We start from the raw sequence: 18,141 nt of genomic DNA, 5'->3' as shown, positions 1-18,141 counted from the left end.
CTATTGGAAGGAATTCATCTCTGTCCCTAAATTAGTATTTAAGTTGGTCCAGTTGTCCCCTTGGTGATTGGAATGGTGCCCTTAATAGCCCTCTCCAAATATAGAAGTAGAAGTCATAGTTACCATGGGCTGGTAGTTTGCTATATGTCAGGCACCTTGTTACCTACTTTTCATTGGTAATTTCATTTAATCCCCACAACTTCAGGAGGCAGGTGATATTGTTAGAGCCAGAATTTTGTACCTGGGCATGCTGACCTAGCCCCCTTACTGTTAACGGCTTACCTAACATTCTAAGATTAGACAAAAATGTGAACATGAATATGAACTGTAACCAAAGAAATAAGGAATTTTCCCCCTGCTGCATTCCTCTGCTCCCTCCTGGATCATGACTTCTTATCTATTGGGGAGAATCCCTCTGTGCTGCTAGCAATGTCTCTGGCTCCCCTTAACCATGCCCAAGGCAAGGGCAAGGGCAGCAGCAAAAGGAATACTGGAGGAGCAAATTATTTTACCAGCCACAACAGACTCTGACCATGACCCTCTCCTGGCATCATCATACCATCTAGTCTGCCCCAGATTAGAATCTGATTCTGAGGGTTTGGGGTCAGGTCTGGAAGTCTGTATGTTAAAGCCAGTCACCCCACTTAGGAGCCATGCAGAAGCTTTGCTGGGGAGAAGGTGGGTCCAACGTGGTAAGTATAGTTGGTTTGTGTTAAGAATGTGGTGGGGGGAAGCATTCTCGGGAAGAGCTTCCCTGACCCTAAACTTCCTTCAGAAAGGATTGAAAGGCATAGGAGGCACTTAAAAACTATGTTTTTTTTTTTTTATTTCCACTTTGCTTATGACTGATTTCCCCTTCCAGATATATGATAAGAACAGCGACCCCTCTCTTGGTGAGACTGCCAGACTTTCCTTGCATGTTTTGCATGGGAGTACAAAAAGAGAGATGGGAAGATGAAGAACTATGCATTGCCAAGCACTCTGTAAGATGTAAGGGATGAATGGCTATGGGAAGTGGTTACCTCACTCCCATTCAAGGTGTTAGATATTTCTCTCACCCCAGAGAAACCAAAGGGCTTCTCTCTCAAAGCTTGTGCCTCTTCAGGCAAAGATGATTGAAAATCAGGCTACATCAAAATACTGTAATTCCCCTTCACTTTAAATGATATTGGCAAGAGAAAAATAGAGTGGGTTTGATGTCAATATGTAAATTAGTCATTTTACATGGAGTAGTACATTTTGATAAATACAATCTCAAAATTTCAGCTTAGTTTTATTTTCATTTTCCTCTAGAATTAGCATTGGAAGCTATCCTCCAAGCAAAAAGTGCATTACTTGCCATCTAAGGAAAGAAAGGTGCCAATATTACACAGCAAGTTTCAGTGACTACGCCAAGTACTATGCACTTGTCTGCTATGGTAGGTAAAGGACCCGCCACGAGCTCCGCCACCCCACGGCCAATGTTGTCGTCCTTGTCACCATCGTCCTCTGATCAATCCTAAACAGGTTATCAAACACTTGTTATATATGGGGGATCTTACCTATGTTATCTTATCTAACGCTTATGGGGAAAAAAATGAAAGGAAGATTGGAGAGCATTTTTATCCTGATATTTTGCAGTTGAGGAAATAGAATGACTTGCAAATGATCCACACTGCTGGTAAGCAGCAGAGCCAGAATGGGAGCAGGGAGGTGTTGACTGCAGATCCCAAGCTCTTGCCGACCATGTGCCACAGCAGCATGACGTTAACGTTATATGCAAACACGAGCTACCCAAGCAAGACTTGAGCAGTACACAGAAAGAAGCCATCCCTATGAAAATGGTTGCTGGACTTTGGCCCCATTTGCCTGGAGAAATGTCAAATTCCAACAGCCAGGGGAAAGAATAATGTCCTAGAAACCTGAACTCCTTCCCTTGGAGGCCAATACTTCTTTGAGCTATAGTTTCAGCAAGGATGGAAAGTAAACTTTTGTCACCTCATAGGTCCTTTCTAAATTAGGGAAATATAAGTAATTCATTCGAATAGTAAAAGGTCATAAGGAATAAAGTAGACCAAATACTTCCAGGTTTTTTAGGCCATGTGTAAGCTTAGTGAATAATTTCCATCCAAATAATTTTATTTTATGCATAACACCTTATCTATATCTTGAACATATGACAAGCCATGAAAAAGGTTAAGTTAGGCATCAGTAGATCAATGAGATATGTTGGGGTCTCAGTAGGCATCATGGAGATTTGGAAAACGGACTTGAGAGATATCTATTTTTCCATTCTCTACCCCATCCCCCTAACTAATCCCTGAGTTTTCCTGGTGAGGTACAGCCAACAGAGAATGTTATTATGAGCTAGATGCCACTCTACTGTTTCTGGTATCAACTCCCAGTGGAAGGTAGCTGAGACAACAAATGGAATCTTTGATGGAGATCCCTGACCAGTTTCGGCAGACCCCCACGTTCTTTACTTCCTAGAAGGAAGGCTGCCTTGTCATGCCACTTTCCTCATCCCTATCACCTGGCTCCAGAACCCCAGCCGCTGCTCAAGTGACTGTGGAAGTGAATAAACATTTTAACTCAAATGGTCCCTTTAAGAATGGCACAAGTTGTCAGTTTGATACAACTACTTTCACAAAATGTTGAGTCAATGACATCTTTGAAAAGCCAAGAGATTGTTGTTCCTGACTGTATGCACTGATTGTGGTGATGGCACTTAAAGATATATATTAAATGTCCTTCTCAAATTATATGCAACATTTTTCAACCCAAATCATATTATATGCAAATTTTTCAACATTTGAAAGCTTTACATGCCAGGCATCTAGTATCATTGAACTAACTATACTGAGTCATCTGTTTGTCTTTCTCTCCTGAAGGCAGAGGCTCCTTTCTTTTCATCTTTACATTCATAAGTCCAAGAAAAATGGTTACTGCACAATAATTATGCATAATGCATAATGGTTGAATGGACATTGGTGCTAAAGAAGATCAAAGCCCATTGCCTTTTGCAAGGCCTAACAAAAAACTTGTTCTTATGCTTACATTTTTACCCACTAAGACCTCAGTGACCCTACACTTGCATACATTCATTTATATTTTTATGCATTCTGCATTTGTATAATGCTTCAAACCTTTTTGAAAGCACTCTACCATTTTTTATATCACTTTGTCTTCCTAATATCTGCCTGAGTCTGAGTGCCCACTGGAAAGATAAGGAAGCAAAGACTAAGCTCTCCTCAAAAGTTGGTGGAAGAGTCCTTTCTAGAACTTGAATCGCCTGACTTTTCCACACTCACTCTTGCTCGGCAGTATGGTAATTTCCCATTTAGCAAAAAATATACTGTGTGGGAAGCATCACATCGTCTGGTGTTTTTGAAGCTCCAGTAAAATGAGTCACTGAGCCATCATAAGAAAAACCTTGAAATCTTTCCCTTTAGGACTAAGAGTAAAGCCTCATTATGTAACTTCAAACTCTCCAAGAGATGGTGAGTAAATCCCAGATAATAGGATTAAATAGGTAAAAATCCCCTTCCTGATGCTGATGAAACAGAGGTAATGCAAAGGAGGGACTCCAGACAATTGAGGCTTTTAAGCCACTGCAACCACATGCTCAGGCCATTTGTATCCAGAGTGGACAGTCATTAGTCTGTCTCAGAATTTGGCCAAAAAAGATATGCTAGTTGTCACTACTGGAGCTGCATACCCATGAAAATTCCATAGGGTGGTTGCTGGTTGACTGAAGTCAAGAAATTCAGATTCATGTTTCATTTCCTTACATTTTGACCAAAAATATAATATGTGTTTGTGCCTTCTAATAACTTTGAAGAAAAGCTGGTCAAAATGAAAATCTCTGAAATTAAATTCTATAAAATTTTGAAACTCCACACAATAGAGAATTATTTTTTGAGAAAGCCTAATAAATAATATCCCTTCTCCTCACACTCAAGTCAGGCTGAGGAGTCAGGCAGGAAATTAAAATATTAGCTTTATTATCTATAAAGGTTACTCAGAATTACAATTAAACAAATATGGCTGCAACTAGACAGCCACTGGCTGCCCCCACAGACCCCAGGATTGTTCCACTTAGAGCACTGAGGATCCCTTCAAGAACAGGCAGAAAGAAGCCAGGAACAAAGCAGAAGAAGGAGTTACTTATAGCCAGGTCTTCTGAGAACTCATCAAAAAGGTTATCTCCCTTCAGCTTGCTTGGGATCCAGAATGCTATTCTAATGATATTCCACAAAGAAGGAAGAAGCATCAGGAGTACAAATGAACCTCTATCCCCAACCTCCATGATGTGTCTTTTAACCCACTGACTGCCAGAACAAATTTATCCTTTAAAAGTATATTTCGAGGGGCCCCTGGGTGGGTCAGTCAGTTAAGCTTCCCACTCTTGATCTCAGCTTAGGTCTTGATCTCAGGGTCATTGAGTTCAAGTCCCCCATTGGGGTCCACATTGAGTGTGGTGCCTACTTGACAACAATAAAAAAAATTTAAAAAGTATAATTCCAGGTATTACTTTATCTTATGGTTCAAGTAAGTTAGAGATAATTAGTGTTTAATTTTTGTAGATCTTGTTAAAATGGCCTGTTTCTGCACAGAGCACCCGAGTTCTGTACTGTGGTATGTTGTGGACACTAGTGTGCCACTCAGAACCCCCCCCCCCCACTTCAGGACCGAATCCCTCATTCCACCAGCTGTTGAGAGTGCTGGTAGCCACCAACAGCTCACAGCTGAGCCCCCACCCTAGGAATCGATCTGATCCCATGCCACATCCAAAGACTGCTCCAATATGGGGTATAAAAGCTGGCCATGTTGGTACATGGAGGCCTTTCTGCCAGCCATTCAGCTCCAGATTCCCTTTGGGGTCTGGTAAGGTTTGTGTTTTGACTGTGCTAAAGCCCACCTTCCCTCACCACCCCATCCTTCCTTTCCCAGAAGTGAGCATCCTAATACTCCCCCCAGGAAAACCTCTGGGCCACAAAACTTCTGATTCTCTTTCCCAGGGAATGTCACCTACCACAGCCTATGGGTAACAGATTCTATATACATTTATCTCTTCATCTATTGATTACAAGGGGGGTGGGAGGTGATGGGTTCCACCCACCAAAATAAAATGAACATTGGACCAAGAAGCCAGGTGGAAAGAATCATCTGGGTGCTGGTGAAGATTATCAGATAATAAAGACACAGCTAATACTAGCCCTTACAACATAATGTCTTCTCAGATGGCCATTTATCATGGCAGATCCTGTGGGCCATTTGTGTAATGAGATCTGGGCTATTCAAGATGACTCCTGGAAAAGCTCACAAGCAACTCTTCTCTCACATCTATTCTTTAATTGAGCTCTGATCTCCTGTTGTTTAAATGTAACTTCAAAGGTGTTATTTACTTCTCCATGGGAAAAAAAGTAGCTGTAGAATTGAGATATACTTGAGCTTGACATTAATCACAAATATGACCAGTTTCTTATCAGAAACTCAGTGTTATGCTAAAGCATGTCTTTGTTTTCATGCTGTGCACAGGCCCCGGCCTCCCGATTTCCACCCTTCATGACGGCCACACTGATCAAGGTACGCTAACTTGCATGCTCTTGTCTAAAAAAATCCTGAACTCTGGGTGACATTATGCTGGAGGCAGCAAGACAGTTTCACCACACCAACAAGGGGAACTGTGTTGGAATCTTGTGGTCGTAGAGCCTATAGTCACATAGACTTGGATATCCTTTGAGTCAAATCTGACCCTCTGAAATATAATATTATTTTCAGTTAAGAACCTGGCATCACACAGATGAGTTATATCACAGGGATCCAGGCTGTCTTCCCCAGTCAGCTTTATCAAAAACACAGGCGGTTAGCTTTGGAAGGAAACTTAGGTATTTAGCACAACCTCTCTCCCAAATAAGAATTTCTACTTCACAGCAACATTCCAACTAGAGACAAATTCCAGATCTAAGTCCAGTTCAAAGCAGAGGGTGTCTGACTATCACGCTGGCTCTTTTGTTCTAACAGCTACATCCCACTGTTGCTACGAATGAAATCCCTCAAATTCAGAGGCTTTTCCCATTTTCAGCTATTATCAAGACAGTCCTCCTCCAACCCATATCTGTGATATTGGTTCAAAATACTTCACAGATCAAAGATGACCATCGTTGCTCTCACCAGAGTGATCCAAGTGTGTGATTGCCCCCATACTCTTCCCACAGTTGCCCCGTTGTCTTTGATTTAGTGCTGAACAACGTTGTAGGATTGAAGTTGAGGGAGACGAGGGATAATGAGGGACTTCAGGACTCGAGCCTGTGCTCCTACCTGGACAGCTTCGGTGACAAGTCAGGAGACTGCTCAGGGGTTAGTTTGACTGCCAACACAATGGCTCAAATAAAATAGGTGAAAATAAGGTAATGAGGAAAAACAGAGTCAATTCAGAAGCTCTGGGCAGGACAGGTATTATAACAGAGGTGCTATGTATTTAGTGTCATTTTGAAGTTGTGGGGGGTTTTTTTGTTGTTTGTTTGGTTGGTTGGTTGGTTGGTTGGTTTTTTGTTTTTTTTTTTTTTTACCTCATGTCTAATAATGAAATATCTTTAAGAATAAAAGATTGTATTTCTCAGCATGGCTCATCTCAACCTTCAGTAAGAGACATTTTAAAGCAATACTACTTTCAAATCTGTAAGATTTTGTTTTAATGGAAATTCCCATAAACGTATGATTCTCATTTTATCATGACAGCTAAAGGTCAGCCTTCCTTTTTTCAGAGCATGAATTTCCACATTCTTATTATCCTTCTCCTATTCCTGCCAGATACCAATTTCAGTACTGCATACAAAAGTGTTATTACTTCACCCAATACTTAGAAAATAGGTGCAGTGCTCATGTCACTCTCATTTCTCATATGTATTTATATGTTTTCTAACCCTCGAATAGAATGTGATTTTTTTAGAACACAGTTCTGCAAACTCGCCTCGTGATGAAATTCTCCAGAGACGTTTATTATAAATACAGATGCTCAGGCCCTCCCCAGAAATTCCAGTTCAGTAGATCTTAGATTGGGCTAGGGAATCTGAAATTTTAAATAATTCTCAGATAAGCAGCTTTTTAGAGCTGATGCTAGGTCTTCTGTTTATTGTCAGGGTTTTGTTTTTTTTTTTTTTCCTCACTCATTTTCTGTTGCATTTGGTGCCAGAAGTCTTTACACAACAGATATTTATTAAGCGCCTATCACATTAAGTCAGACATTGCGCTGGATACTAGATCCTTAAAAATGAACAGATTAGATATGGTCCGTGTCCTCAAGGAGATTATAAATCAATGGAGAATGCAAACATGTGAGTGGGTAATATAGTGGAATAAATGATTAGGATGGAGGAAAAAGAGCAGGAAAGCACATAAGCAGAGTACTATATCTGGGACTTGGGGGTTAGGAAGTGTCTCCTAATGATTGATAGATCAAACTGGAAACTCATGACTATAAAGGAGGAATTAATGCTGCTTAGATGTCTGGCTTGGTCAAGTGGATTGATATTAATGCTTTTTACTGGAAGAGGGATTTGCAGCCAAAAGAATGTTTTTGGGGAGATGATGAATTTTGTTTTTAATGTTGAGCTTGAGATCCCGATGGGATAGCCAAGTGGAGCTCTCCTGGAGTGACAGAGTTTTGGATCTGGACACTGGATTGAAGATGAGGAACAAGAAGTCATTTCATTTTAATTTATGAAATCCACGGTTACTAAGACCATGGAAGGGGATAAGACCACAGAGTAGGAATAAAGCTGTGTGGAATACCAACATGAGAAATGGGAAGAGAAAAATGAACCTATGAAGGAGACAGAGAGAGGAACAGAAGGAGAATAACCTTGAGAGTAGGGTATCATAGAATGCAGGGAGGAGAGAATCTCAGGAAAGAGGGAGGGCTCATCCGTGTCAAGTGCTACAGGGAGTGAAGTGATACCCACTCTGAATCAATGAATTTAGCAAGAGGGAGATTACCATTGGCTTGGTTAGACCAGTTGCAGAGAAACAGTGGAGGTGGGAGCCAGACTGAAGCAAGTTTAGGCTTGATAGGACATAAGTAAAAAGAGAATCTTTTCAGTAGACCTTCCTGAGGAGAGGAGGACAGAGGTGGGGTGATGACTGGAAGCAGTTGATAGAGGTTTAATTTCTTTTTGAAAGATAATAAACATTTAAGCATGGTTTAAATGCTGATGGAAGAAATTAAGAGACCAGAAAGGGTCGAAGACATAAAGGAGGGAGGTCCCCAAGAAGTCGGGAAAAAGGGGTCCAGAGACAGGTGGAGATTCATCTCTGGCATTGTGCTGAGTGAGAATGAAGAAATTACTAATGTAATTGTATAAAAGTTTGTAGACATTGCAGAGAACTGTGCAGTGGCTTCATTTCATCAGCAAAGTGGGGTAAGAGCATTTGAAAATAACACAGGACCCGAACCAGGTGCTTTAGAAACCCAGAAGAGTTGACACTTGACATAGACATCCTAATGGAGGCTTAGGTGCTTCAGGCACAGGTGCTCATTACAATTACCCAACTGATCAAATGACCTCATTTATCAGCTTTTCCACAGATACTTCACATACTTTAATTAGTGGGCAAAATATAGTAGCTAATATAATTAAAACAAAAAATTCTTACATGATCCATCATTCTTCCTTTTTTATTTCATCATAATAAAGAGTCCACAAACAGAGAGCACATACGCACACATAGCATGTACTGGGTAATAAGTATGCTAGGGACCGAGTACGGAATGATGAGTGAAATAAGGTGAAAGGTGCTCTGGGCGGTAGCCTCCTTTCCACGTTACAGGCTTTGAATGCAAAGCCACATGGAGAAACCCAGTAGGCACCCCCACTGCCGACAGGCCATTTTGCTCCAAGGGGTGGGAAAATTGTCAAGTTACCATATGTACAGATACTTCTCTGAACTATAGAGCATTAATAAGCTTATGAATTAACTTTGGCATTTCAGTAAGCCGTGAATCAGGAAAGTTCAATAGCTAGGAAAAGGCTGGAGGAATCAAACTCTAACCAACCTGGCAACACTTGGGTAGAGTTTCCAACTTCCAGTACCTGTTGGTAAAATGATAAAAGTAAATAAGTAAATTATAAATATAATAATAAGTAAAATATGAAAATAAATAAATAATCAATTATAATGCAGTCACTCTGTGCACTTGCTCCACTCAGGATTCCCTTCATCCGTAATAGCTCCACACAAGGAACCCACACAAGGAGAATGAAGAGCTGGCCCCATTGTACTTAGAATTGTATATTTGGTGGGGGGGTTTTGGTTTGTTTTTTGGAGTTTTGGGTTTTTTTTTTTATTTTAACTTTTAAGATGCCACAAGTATCTCTTTTCCGATGAATTATCCAAAGTTAAAATGAAATTTATTATGTATCTTATACAACTCATACCAAAACATCTATACTTATTCTAAGATTAAATATAACATGTTGGAACAAAATGCCATGAGTATATGAAAACTGAGAGTTACAAGGGAAGTGGTTTGGCAAACTTACTGTAGTTACAAGTACTCCTCCAGTTCCCTATCTTCAAGGACCACTTTTAAAAACGCACAAAAACAAGAAGTTCACAGGATGTCTTTTGTAAAAACTGCCGTATCTCAGAAGTCACCCAGGCCTTCTTTTAAGAAAAATAAATTGACAAACTCCACATGCTATATGAAAATCTATCTTTTCTCTAGAAGATAACTAGAATCAATTCTAGTTCAAAATATAACTTGCAAAAAGCCCTCAATTGCTAGAAACCCATTTGCATATACCACCGAACTACAGCATCAGGAGATCAATAGATGGTTCAGTTTCAAAGATTAAAGTGTGAAACATAATTAAGCACAAATATAAGCAGCAGGTTTTTTAAGATCCTTTAAGGTGAAAAACAGAAAGAGATCAGAGCGTGCATATATTGTTATTTTACTAAGATGTATAACTACCTTGACAAAAATGATCTGAAGGGATAGGATGTACAATAATTCAATTACAAAAAAGGGAGGCATATCCTATATTAGTTAAGTACAACAGGAAAAGATTTAAGAAGAAATATATGTTAGGGTCCCCGGGTGGCTCAGTCAGTTCAGTGTCTGACTTGATTTCAGCTTAGGTCATGATCTCTGGGTTGTAAGATCAAGCCCTGAATCTGGCTCATACATTGGGCATAGAGCCTGCTTAAGATTCTCTCCCTCCCTCTGTGTCTGCCCCTCCCCACTGCTCTCTCTCAAAAAAAAAAAAAAAAAAAAAAAAAAAAACACAGAAAGAGTATTTGACTTTATACATTGAAAATTTAAAAACAAATTTTGTGACTACATAATCACTTTTTAAATATTTATTTATTTGAGAAAGAGAGAGCATGCGTGCATGAGCAGGGGTGGGTTCGGGGAGCAGAATAAAGGGGAGAAAGAGCATCCAAGCAGACTCCCTGCTGAGCAGCCCTAAGGTCATTACCTGAGCCAAAATCAAGACTTGGATGCTTAATCGACTGAACCACCCAGGCACCCCTATTTTAATTTGAGATCTCAGCAATATAGATTTTACTTCTACTACATTTTTTTTTTCCTTAGTAGATGAAAAAAAAAAAAAAAGTCCCCACTCAGGTCATAGCTTCATGTTAGAAAACTGGAGATGGGAAAATACGGTGAATAAACATTGTTGCCTCTGTGAATCTGCCCAAAATGTGTTTTGATGCCATAAAGATCAGTTCAGGAGGCAATGATTAATGTCCTCATACACTCATACCTGCTTTAAAGGCTGGGTTAAAAATATACTTGTCAATATATAACTTCTTATACAGTTCCTTATACAGCTTCAGTTTCATCTATGTTAAAGCCAAAAGAATTTTAAGAAAGGAATTTTCTTCTGGAATGCTATTAATTGAAAAATGAACATTTTGTTTTTTTTAAGAAATTAGAATCCTGGAAGAAAACAAAGAATTGGAAAATGCTTTGAAAAATATCCAGCTGCCTAAGGAGGAAATAAAGAAACTTGAAGTGGATGACATTAGTAAGATCTTTTAAAAACTTCTCATTTACAAATATGAAGCTGAACACTTATCTTGCTTTCTTTTCAAAAAGCATAGAGTCAATATTATAATCCAAACCTCATAATATCAAATCTTAAGTAAAACAATCTTACTGTAACAATAGAGTTTCACAAAAGATCTTTAATATGTTTGTAAATAGAGTTGATCTTATACTTTTCTGTAGCTCCATTTCAATACTAGTATTTTTTAAAAAAGAATTTATCTAATTTTAATTTTAGAGTATGTGCTTCTAGTAAAACAATAACTCAAAATTTCTAGTAATTTATAAATTTGGCAAAAATATGTAATAACAATCAACTTATATTCTTGATTTTTTACAATTTACTAGTTATGAACTGATTTTGTTATCATGTTATTAAAGAAAAATAAATAATGTTATGAATATAGTAGAATGAAGATTTTTCTTTTTTTTCCCCCAAGCTTTATGGTACAAGATGATTCTTCCTCCTCAATTTGACAGATCAAAGAAGTATCCCTTGCTAATTCAAGTGTATGTAATATTTTCTTTGGTGTAAAAACTATTTACTGAAAATATGTTGAATTAAATACACATTTATGAGATAGAATGAACCATTCTCCTTGGTAACAGTTCCTATTGATGCTGTTTTTATATATTCCTCAACTAATCAGAGTAAATAAAATATGGCTATTTAAAATAGATTGAGGAAGTTTGGGGATTTTAGATGGACTGGCTTGCATTCGCTGTCTTGAATTTCCTTTGTATGGCAAATTGCCGAATGTGTCAGAATACCTTTGAGATAGAGAAATTGCAGCCAAAAAATATTGTAAATCATCTTAATGTCTTATGTAAGTGAGTTAGAAATGAAATAAGGGAATGGAATACATTTAGTGGAATCACACCCAAAATCAGTGCTGACCTACACACAATTTGCTTAAAACACCATGCATTTTTTTTAGTATATCTTATGCCTGCTTTTAGCAAGTGGCAGGTGGCAGAAATGACGAAAAACCCACACATATTCCTTGAAATGCCAACCCTAGATGTATCCGTTTTGGGGAATAGGAGAGGCTGTGTCCCAAAACAACTTCCTTGTAGCAAACCTCTGGGAAAAGCCTGGTCCTCTCTTGATTTTGAGCCAGTTCTAATGCCACTGTTATTGAAATTTTATTATACAAATGTACTGGGAAATACTAAAGGCAATTCTTAGCCATGATGTGAAGTTGAGTTTTACAAAGGAATCCAAGATTCTTTTTTTTTTTTTTTTTTTCCTTTAGGTATGGTGGTCCTTGCAGTCAGAGTGTAAGGTCTGTATTCGCTATTAGTTGGATTTCTTATCTTGCAAGTAGGGAAGGGATAGTCATTGCCTTGGTGGATGGCCGAGGAACAGCTTTCCAAGGTGACAAACTTCTGTATGCAGTATATCGAAAGCTGGGTGTTTATGAAGTTGAGGACCAGATCACAGCTGTCAGGTGAGCACCTTCTTATTCAAACAGAAATTGATGTGCAACAAAAGTCATGCAATCACTGTTGGGTTTCTCCATCTTTAATGATGTCATTCTTCTTGTCTATTTTCCTAACTTCATCTAAAGTTACCATTAATCTTAAAGAGATATTTTTGCCCAATAAGAGAAAAAAATTACTGATGGAAAAGAACTAATAAATATGTAGAAACATGATTTATAGTGATAAATGACAAATAACTCTCATTTGATGTTTCAGTCATTCTGATATCCTTTCATTTATTCACATGGTTCCCACACAAAAAATTGTGTAACTCTGGGGATGGTCCATAGACAACCAAACATCTGAATTTGCTCAAGCATTGTGGATTCTGGCTCATAAATTTAGAAATTCCTCCCAAGATTTCATCAACACTCTATCCGTACAGATGCTAGACATTCTTTTGTAATTAAGCTAGCTGGGAAGTTCGGCTGTGTTAGCATAAAAGTGTTTTCCTGTTTTCATTTGACAAAAAATTCATTTTATGTAGTACAAATTATATTATGGAAACATTCATAGGGAAGACAGACTCATAATCTGAATTCTTCTCAATTACATACTCAATCATAATTTGTGTCTCCGTCATCTTTTCTGAAACAAAAAGAATATAGTCACCAAAATCATTGTTTATTTAGAAACACTGTGGTTGATTCTTCTGGATAGTTCTCTACAGTTGTTGTGTTTCTGTTATTATGCTGCAGGTATGTAAAGTTAGAGAACAGTAGTTTACAAATGTAAATGCTAACACAGGCCAAGTGGACCCTTAGTCATGGATGTATATGTGTGCGTATGGCCTAAGGTCAAACACTGTTTCACAGCAAAGAGCAATTTAGAAAATTCATTGGTTAATTCCTTTGATCATCGTAATGTCATTATTAGTTACTGATTTCAGTATAGCATACACATGAAGATTGTATTTAACAGCTAGGAGCCAGGCCCAGACAATACTTTTCTGTATTTTTGTCTCTAATCACACCAGAAGAGTTGAGACTCACAAGTAATTATTTTTAAAAATAGAAAAGTAATCATAACCCATCTGTTTTCAAATTTTCCTTCCATTCTGTGAACAGTATTATATACACACATATACAATATTCAATTAAAAGCAGCCTATTTGAGTAAAATCTGACAAGTGAATAAGTGGATTATTAAATAACACTGCACAATCTGTGGGCATTCTTCATGCCTAATTTCTAGGAGGCTCCCTCTTTCTTGCTGATCCAGATTTTTGGCCTGTCTGCTATTAACCTGTTTAGGAGAATCTTCTGCCTGATGGAGAGGTATAGAAGAGATAGCTCAAAGAAAAATCTACCAAGAGACTGGTTTCTCACATAAAGCTGCCGTGTGCCTTGATGGAAATATGAACACCATTGTCAGTGTTACAGACCTAATTCTTTAAGGAATTTTTTTTCTTTATTTTTATTTTATTTTATTTTTTTGCCCTGTGGGTTAGATCTATTTGTACTTAGACCATGCAGTAAACACCAAGGGCACCACAACCCTGGGACTACATCAAAAGCCAGGTGTAGATTACACTTCATTTGTAATTCAACTGGATCTTTTCCAAAGTTGGTAGAACTAAAAAGTGGTTTGTTTTGGTACTGGTTAAAAAACAAACTTATCATCACCATCATCACAATCTACTGATAACAACACAATACATCATCCTATTTCTGAGTGCACTTATTTACTACCCAAATTGCAGCATTTGCATTTAAGAATACCTCAAGAAAGAGAACTGATAGCTTCTTATCGTGTTTCTTGGATGGAATGAAAATTTAAACCTGAAACCCATGTAGAGGCCTTAACGAAAATTGTTATTTCTGATGTTCAATATATAGGACATGAAGCCACAAATTGTACCAATTTTCACAATAATATAAATGTCTTTGGCATTTAGAACTGTAGATAGACCAGAGGCAGTAGTTGGCTACCTTTACCTTCTCTGAGCCATTTTTAGGATGGAATCTGAAGAAAGTCTTCCTGCTATAGAGCAGGCATATGTTCAGTCATTTGCTCAGCCATTCGACAACAACAGATCAAATATTAATATATGCCATAGCGATCCACTCTGTATAAAATTGTGCAATTTACCATTTCTACTTTCAGTGCACTTACAATCTTCGTAAAAGGGTTAACCCCCGCAACCCCACCCCCACACTCTGAAGGGATGGCATTGCTGTTAGATGGAACTTTTGGTAAACAGCCTAGTGAACCAGGGGAGGCTATGTGGCCCGTGCAAAGCAAATACACAACAGTGGAGATGCACTTGGGACTGGCCTGGCTTTGCTTGAAAGCGTCGTTTTGCAAAAGTGAAAGGGACACCTTGGAACCCGATGCTTTGAGAAAACAAAAGCTAAAAAGGGTAGATTTATAATGATAATCCCAGGAAGTGTTTTAGGAATCAGACACTGAATGTCTGACATGGGAATTGGGATTGTAATGCCTTTATGGCCACCCTCAAATTACCTTCCCACAAGGAAATGAAATGTGTCCCCTTCGATCTCATATAAAATGCAATCTGGCTAAATTTTTTAACATACCTAAAGGAAATCATGTGTACATATTTGGAAACAACAGTAAATACTCATCTGGGTCAATAAATAAATTTAAACAAAGCAAAGCAGGCTGAAGAAGAAGAAGAAGAAGAAGAAGAAGAAGAAGAAGAAGAAGAGGAAGAAACCAGACAATCTCACAACTTTGACTACACAAAAGAGAATGCTTCAAAGGAGAGGCTTGTGAGGTCAAAACGTAAGTGAAACTAGGAACTGCTTCCCTTAGGCTTCCAAGCAAATGGTACATAGGTAGGACCCATGAATGTTTGTTAGTTACAGGGTCAGTTCTACTCATTTGGGGTATATATGGCACTTTTGACGTTCCCCCACTTCCCACAATATCCAGAAGGTTGGTGGTGAGAAAATATCGTATCATACTGTTATACATGGTATCAATAAAAAAAATTCCAAAACAGAATAGGAATTGATCCCTAGGATTCCAAATTGACCTTGTGTCTAGGGCCATTTTTATGCAAGAAAACATGTAAAGTTCAGTCCAGCCTCCAAAATGTTTTTTCATCTGTTACTAACATTTTTCTTTAACTACATGATCAACAGTGTTTCTGATAACCCTTCTGAGAGCTCTTGAGAATTTGGAGGTGAATTTTATGGAGACTTGTTGGCCTGGAAGTGCTCAGATTATCTAGCTAACCTTTAACCTAGTCCTGCCACATTAAGTGTTAATGTTTCATTTCCACATTAACTATTGCACTATCATTTCCTGTAAATGTCATCCTTCCAGAATAAACCGAGGAAGGGAGCTGTTAAGAATTTCCTGCTCCCATGTATCACCTGCTATTTGCTTTTACCCCAGATGCAAGGCAATATGATTGCTAGCTTCTGGGAGATCATAAAATCGAAATTGATTTTATGGCTCAGAACTGTCTTCCAGCACTCACGGAAAGTTTTTCTTTTTCTAACAAAGAAAGTGAACCTGCTCTTGTTTCATTTGGCTTCTGAAGTTAACGGAAGAATTGCTGAAATGCCACAGTTTGCTGTACATTTTCTCTGTTTTATCATGAGCAGCATCCACACAGGTAGCAACTTTCCATTTGCTGCTGCATCTCTTCCCCATAGACTCCTCAGTGTCCCTCAGAATCGGTGTAGGGTAAGCTGTGACTGACGGGGCTTCTTCCCATCTGTTGGTCCCGGGCATTTGCCCAACTACTCTGTGCATTGGAAACGTGCATGTTGAATCCATGCAACGAGCAAAATGGTTGCTGTGAAATCCCTGTAAGAAACTTCATTATTCAACTAATGAAACCACTCCATTTTTACTTCCAGAGAAGAAAGAGAAAGGGCATTAGCATAACTAAAGGGAACAAGAAAAATAGTATTTTTCTAGCTCCCTATGTGTTACTCTGTTCTCTCCCCTCTTTCCTGTTACTGTCACATCCGGATCTCTGCACCTTACTTTTTTCTTCCCCACCTCACTTTTTTTCCACTGCTTTTTTTTTTTTTTTTTTTGAGCGTTCCCTGAGATTTTATCAAACCATTCCCAAAATAAATCACAATTGCTCTAAAACACCAACCTCAAGGAGGCATGGGATAAATTAGCCTAAAACATTCCTATCTTGTACCAGCTTGCAAAGTTGCATTTCTGAAGGCTTCCCATGACTTTTTAAAGGTTGCCCTTCAGTATGGTCCCTTGCTCCTAAGAAATTTATTTTCAAAAGAGTTTCCAAAGGAAGGCTCTTCTGTGATGGAACACAAATGAATCATGTCCATATCCTAAAAGACATGCATAATTATCCACACCATGATAAATTGAGAGTACCTAAGTGTGAAATGGGAGAGGATGGATATTTTTCCATGGATGAAAGTGACCAAAAACGAGGTAGTAATTATCATTAACATCTAAGTATTTAAAATTGATAAAATTTAAAGCATCCAATAACAAAAATCTTTTTTTCCCCCAAATCTGGAGATTTGGAAATTTGGTCCTAGTAATGGTGCTGTGACTTCCTGTGTTACTGTTAAGCCTGGGTCTTGACCTTGTTGAGTCCCAGGTAACTCATTCAGGCAATCAGGATACTAGACCAGCAGCCCTAGAAGTACTACCCAACAGATGTACGGTAGAATCCAAAGGATCCGTTTTATCTTTTGCAGAAAACATGATAATATTCTTTTAATTATTTGTAAGTGCAGTGTTATTGTGCATGTGTTTAAACAAAGAAAATGGAGCATTTCTATTAAATCTTTGGATTAAATATGCTTGTGTAATGAAGTAAATGTCATGTGTACACACTTAAAATTCTAAAAATTTGTTTCTTTTACTTTAGAAAATTCATAGAAATGGGTTTCATTGATGAAAAAAGAATAGCCATATGGGGCTGGGTGAGTTGTTTTATATGTTTTACGCCTGTTATTCAGTTCAGCAATCATAATTTTCTAAAGTGTGCGCTTATAAGGTTTCTCATGAAATGTTAATGTTGCAACATCATTTAATCTGTCAATGGAAACAGTCAGTTTGGATAATCTAGGCTTCAAAGTGGTGGCTTTAAGCGTTCCTTTTTTCCAATCAGTTAGTTTCTTCCTCATATAGCAAATTAACTCTTAATTGACACATTTTTACTTATTTTTTTTGTATGAACTGAACTGAACTATATTCATCAAAGGTTTAATTTCTTTTGTTATTTCAGAGTTACTGTATATCTTTTCATTTCATCATTTCATTTTTATGAAGAGCTAAGCTAACATTTGAAATCATAGGAACTTTTAAAATATAAATTCCCTAGTACCTAGCCTATCTCAGTCATATCTTGGGTGTTTTGATTCTTTTTTTTTCTTTTTTTTTTTTGTAATCAAATTATTTTACCAGACCTAATATTAATTTGTGCTAATGGGAGAAAAGTATAATTTAGTTTCTGAGTTATAGGTCATGGAGATAATTGCCCATGTGTGAAAAGCTAAGCAGGTTCTCAAAATACACATTAAAAGGAAGTGGCAAAACTTCCCAATCATGGGCAATGAAGTCACTGGAAAGTTTGGAGAAATATTGGAAAGAGTTTAGATTTGCCCATTATAAATTATGATAATTACCCTTCAAAGAAGAGTTCCTGT

General features: G+C 38.0%; 1 protein-coding gene across 3 annotated transcripts in view; it reads left to right on the top strand.

Annotated features, from left to right (window-relative positions):
* FAP (fibroblast activation protein alpha) overlaps positions 1–18,141 on the top strand; it is a 74,396-nt gene that overhangs the window by 45,490 nt on the left and 10,765 nt on the right. For all 3 annotated transcript variants that reach the window (XM_032880298.1, XM_032880296.1, XM_032880297.1), the window contains 6 exons: positions 1,294–1,418; positions 5,521–5,568; positions 10,923–11,021; positions 11,482–11,551; positions 12,298–12,492; positions 17,361–17,415. In XM_032880298.1, the coding sequence (XP_032736189.1) occupies positions 1,294–1,418; positions 5,521–5,568; positions 10,923–11,021; positions 11,482–11,551; positions 12,298–12,492; positions 17,361–17,415 (592 nt within the window). The remainder of the gene's footprint in view (positions 1–1,293; positions 1,419–5,520; positions 5,569–10,922; positions 11,022–11,481; positions 11,552–12,297; positions 12,493–17,360; positions 17,416–18,141) is intronic.

Source organism: Lontra canadensis, unplaced genomic scaffold (genome assembly GCF_010015895.1).
Source record: "Lontra canadensis isolate GAN:19392208 unplaced genomic scaffold, GSC_riverotter_1.0 scaffold69, whole genome shotgun sequence".
Taxonomy (NCBI): domain Eukaryota; kingdom Metazoa; phylum Chordata; class Mammalia; order Carnivora; family Mustelidae; genus Lontra; species Lontra canadensis.
Note: the sequence above shows the minus strand (reverse complement) of the source record. Positions and strands in the feature narration are given on the sequence as shown.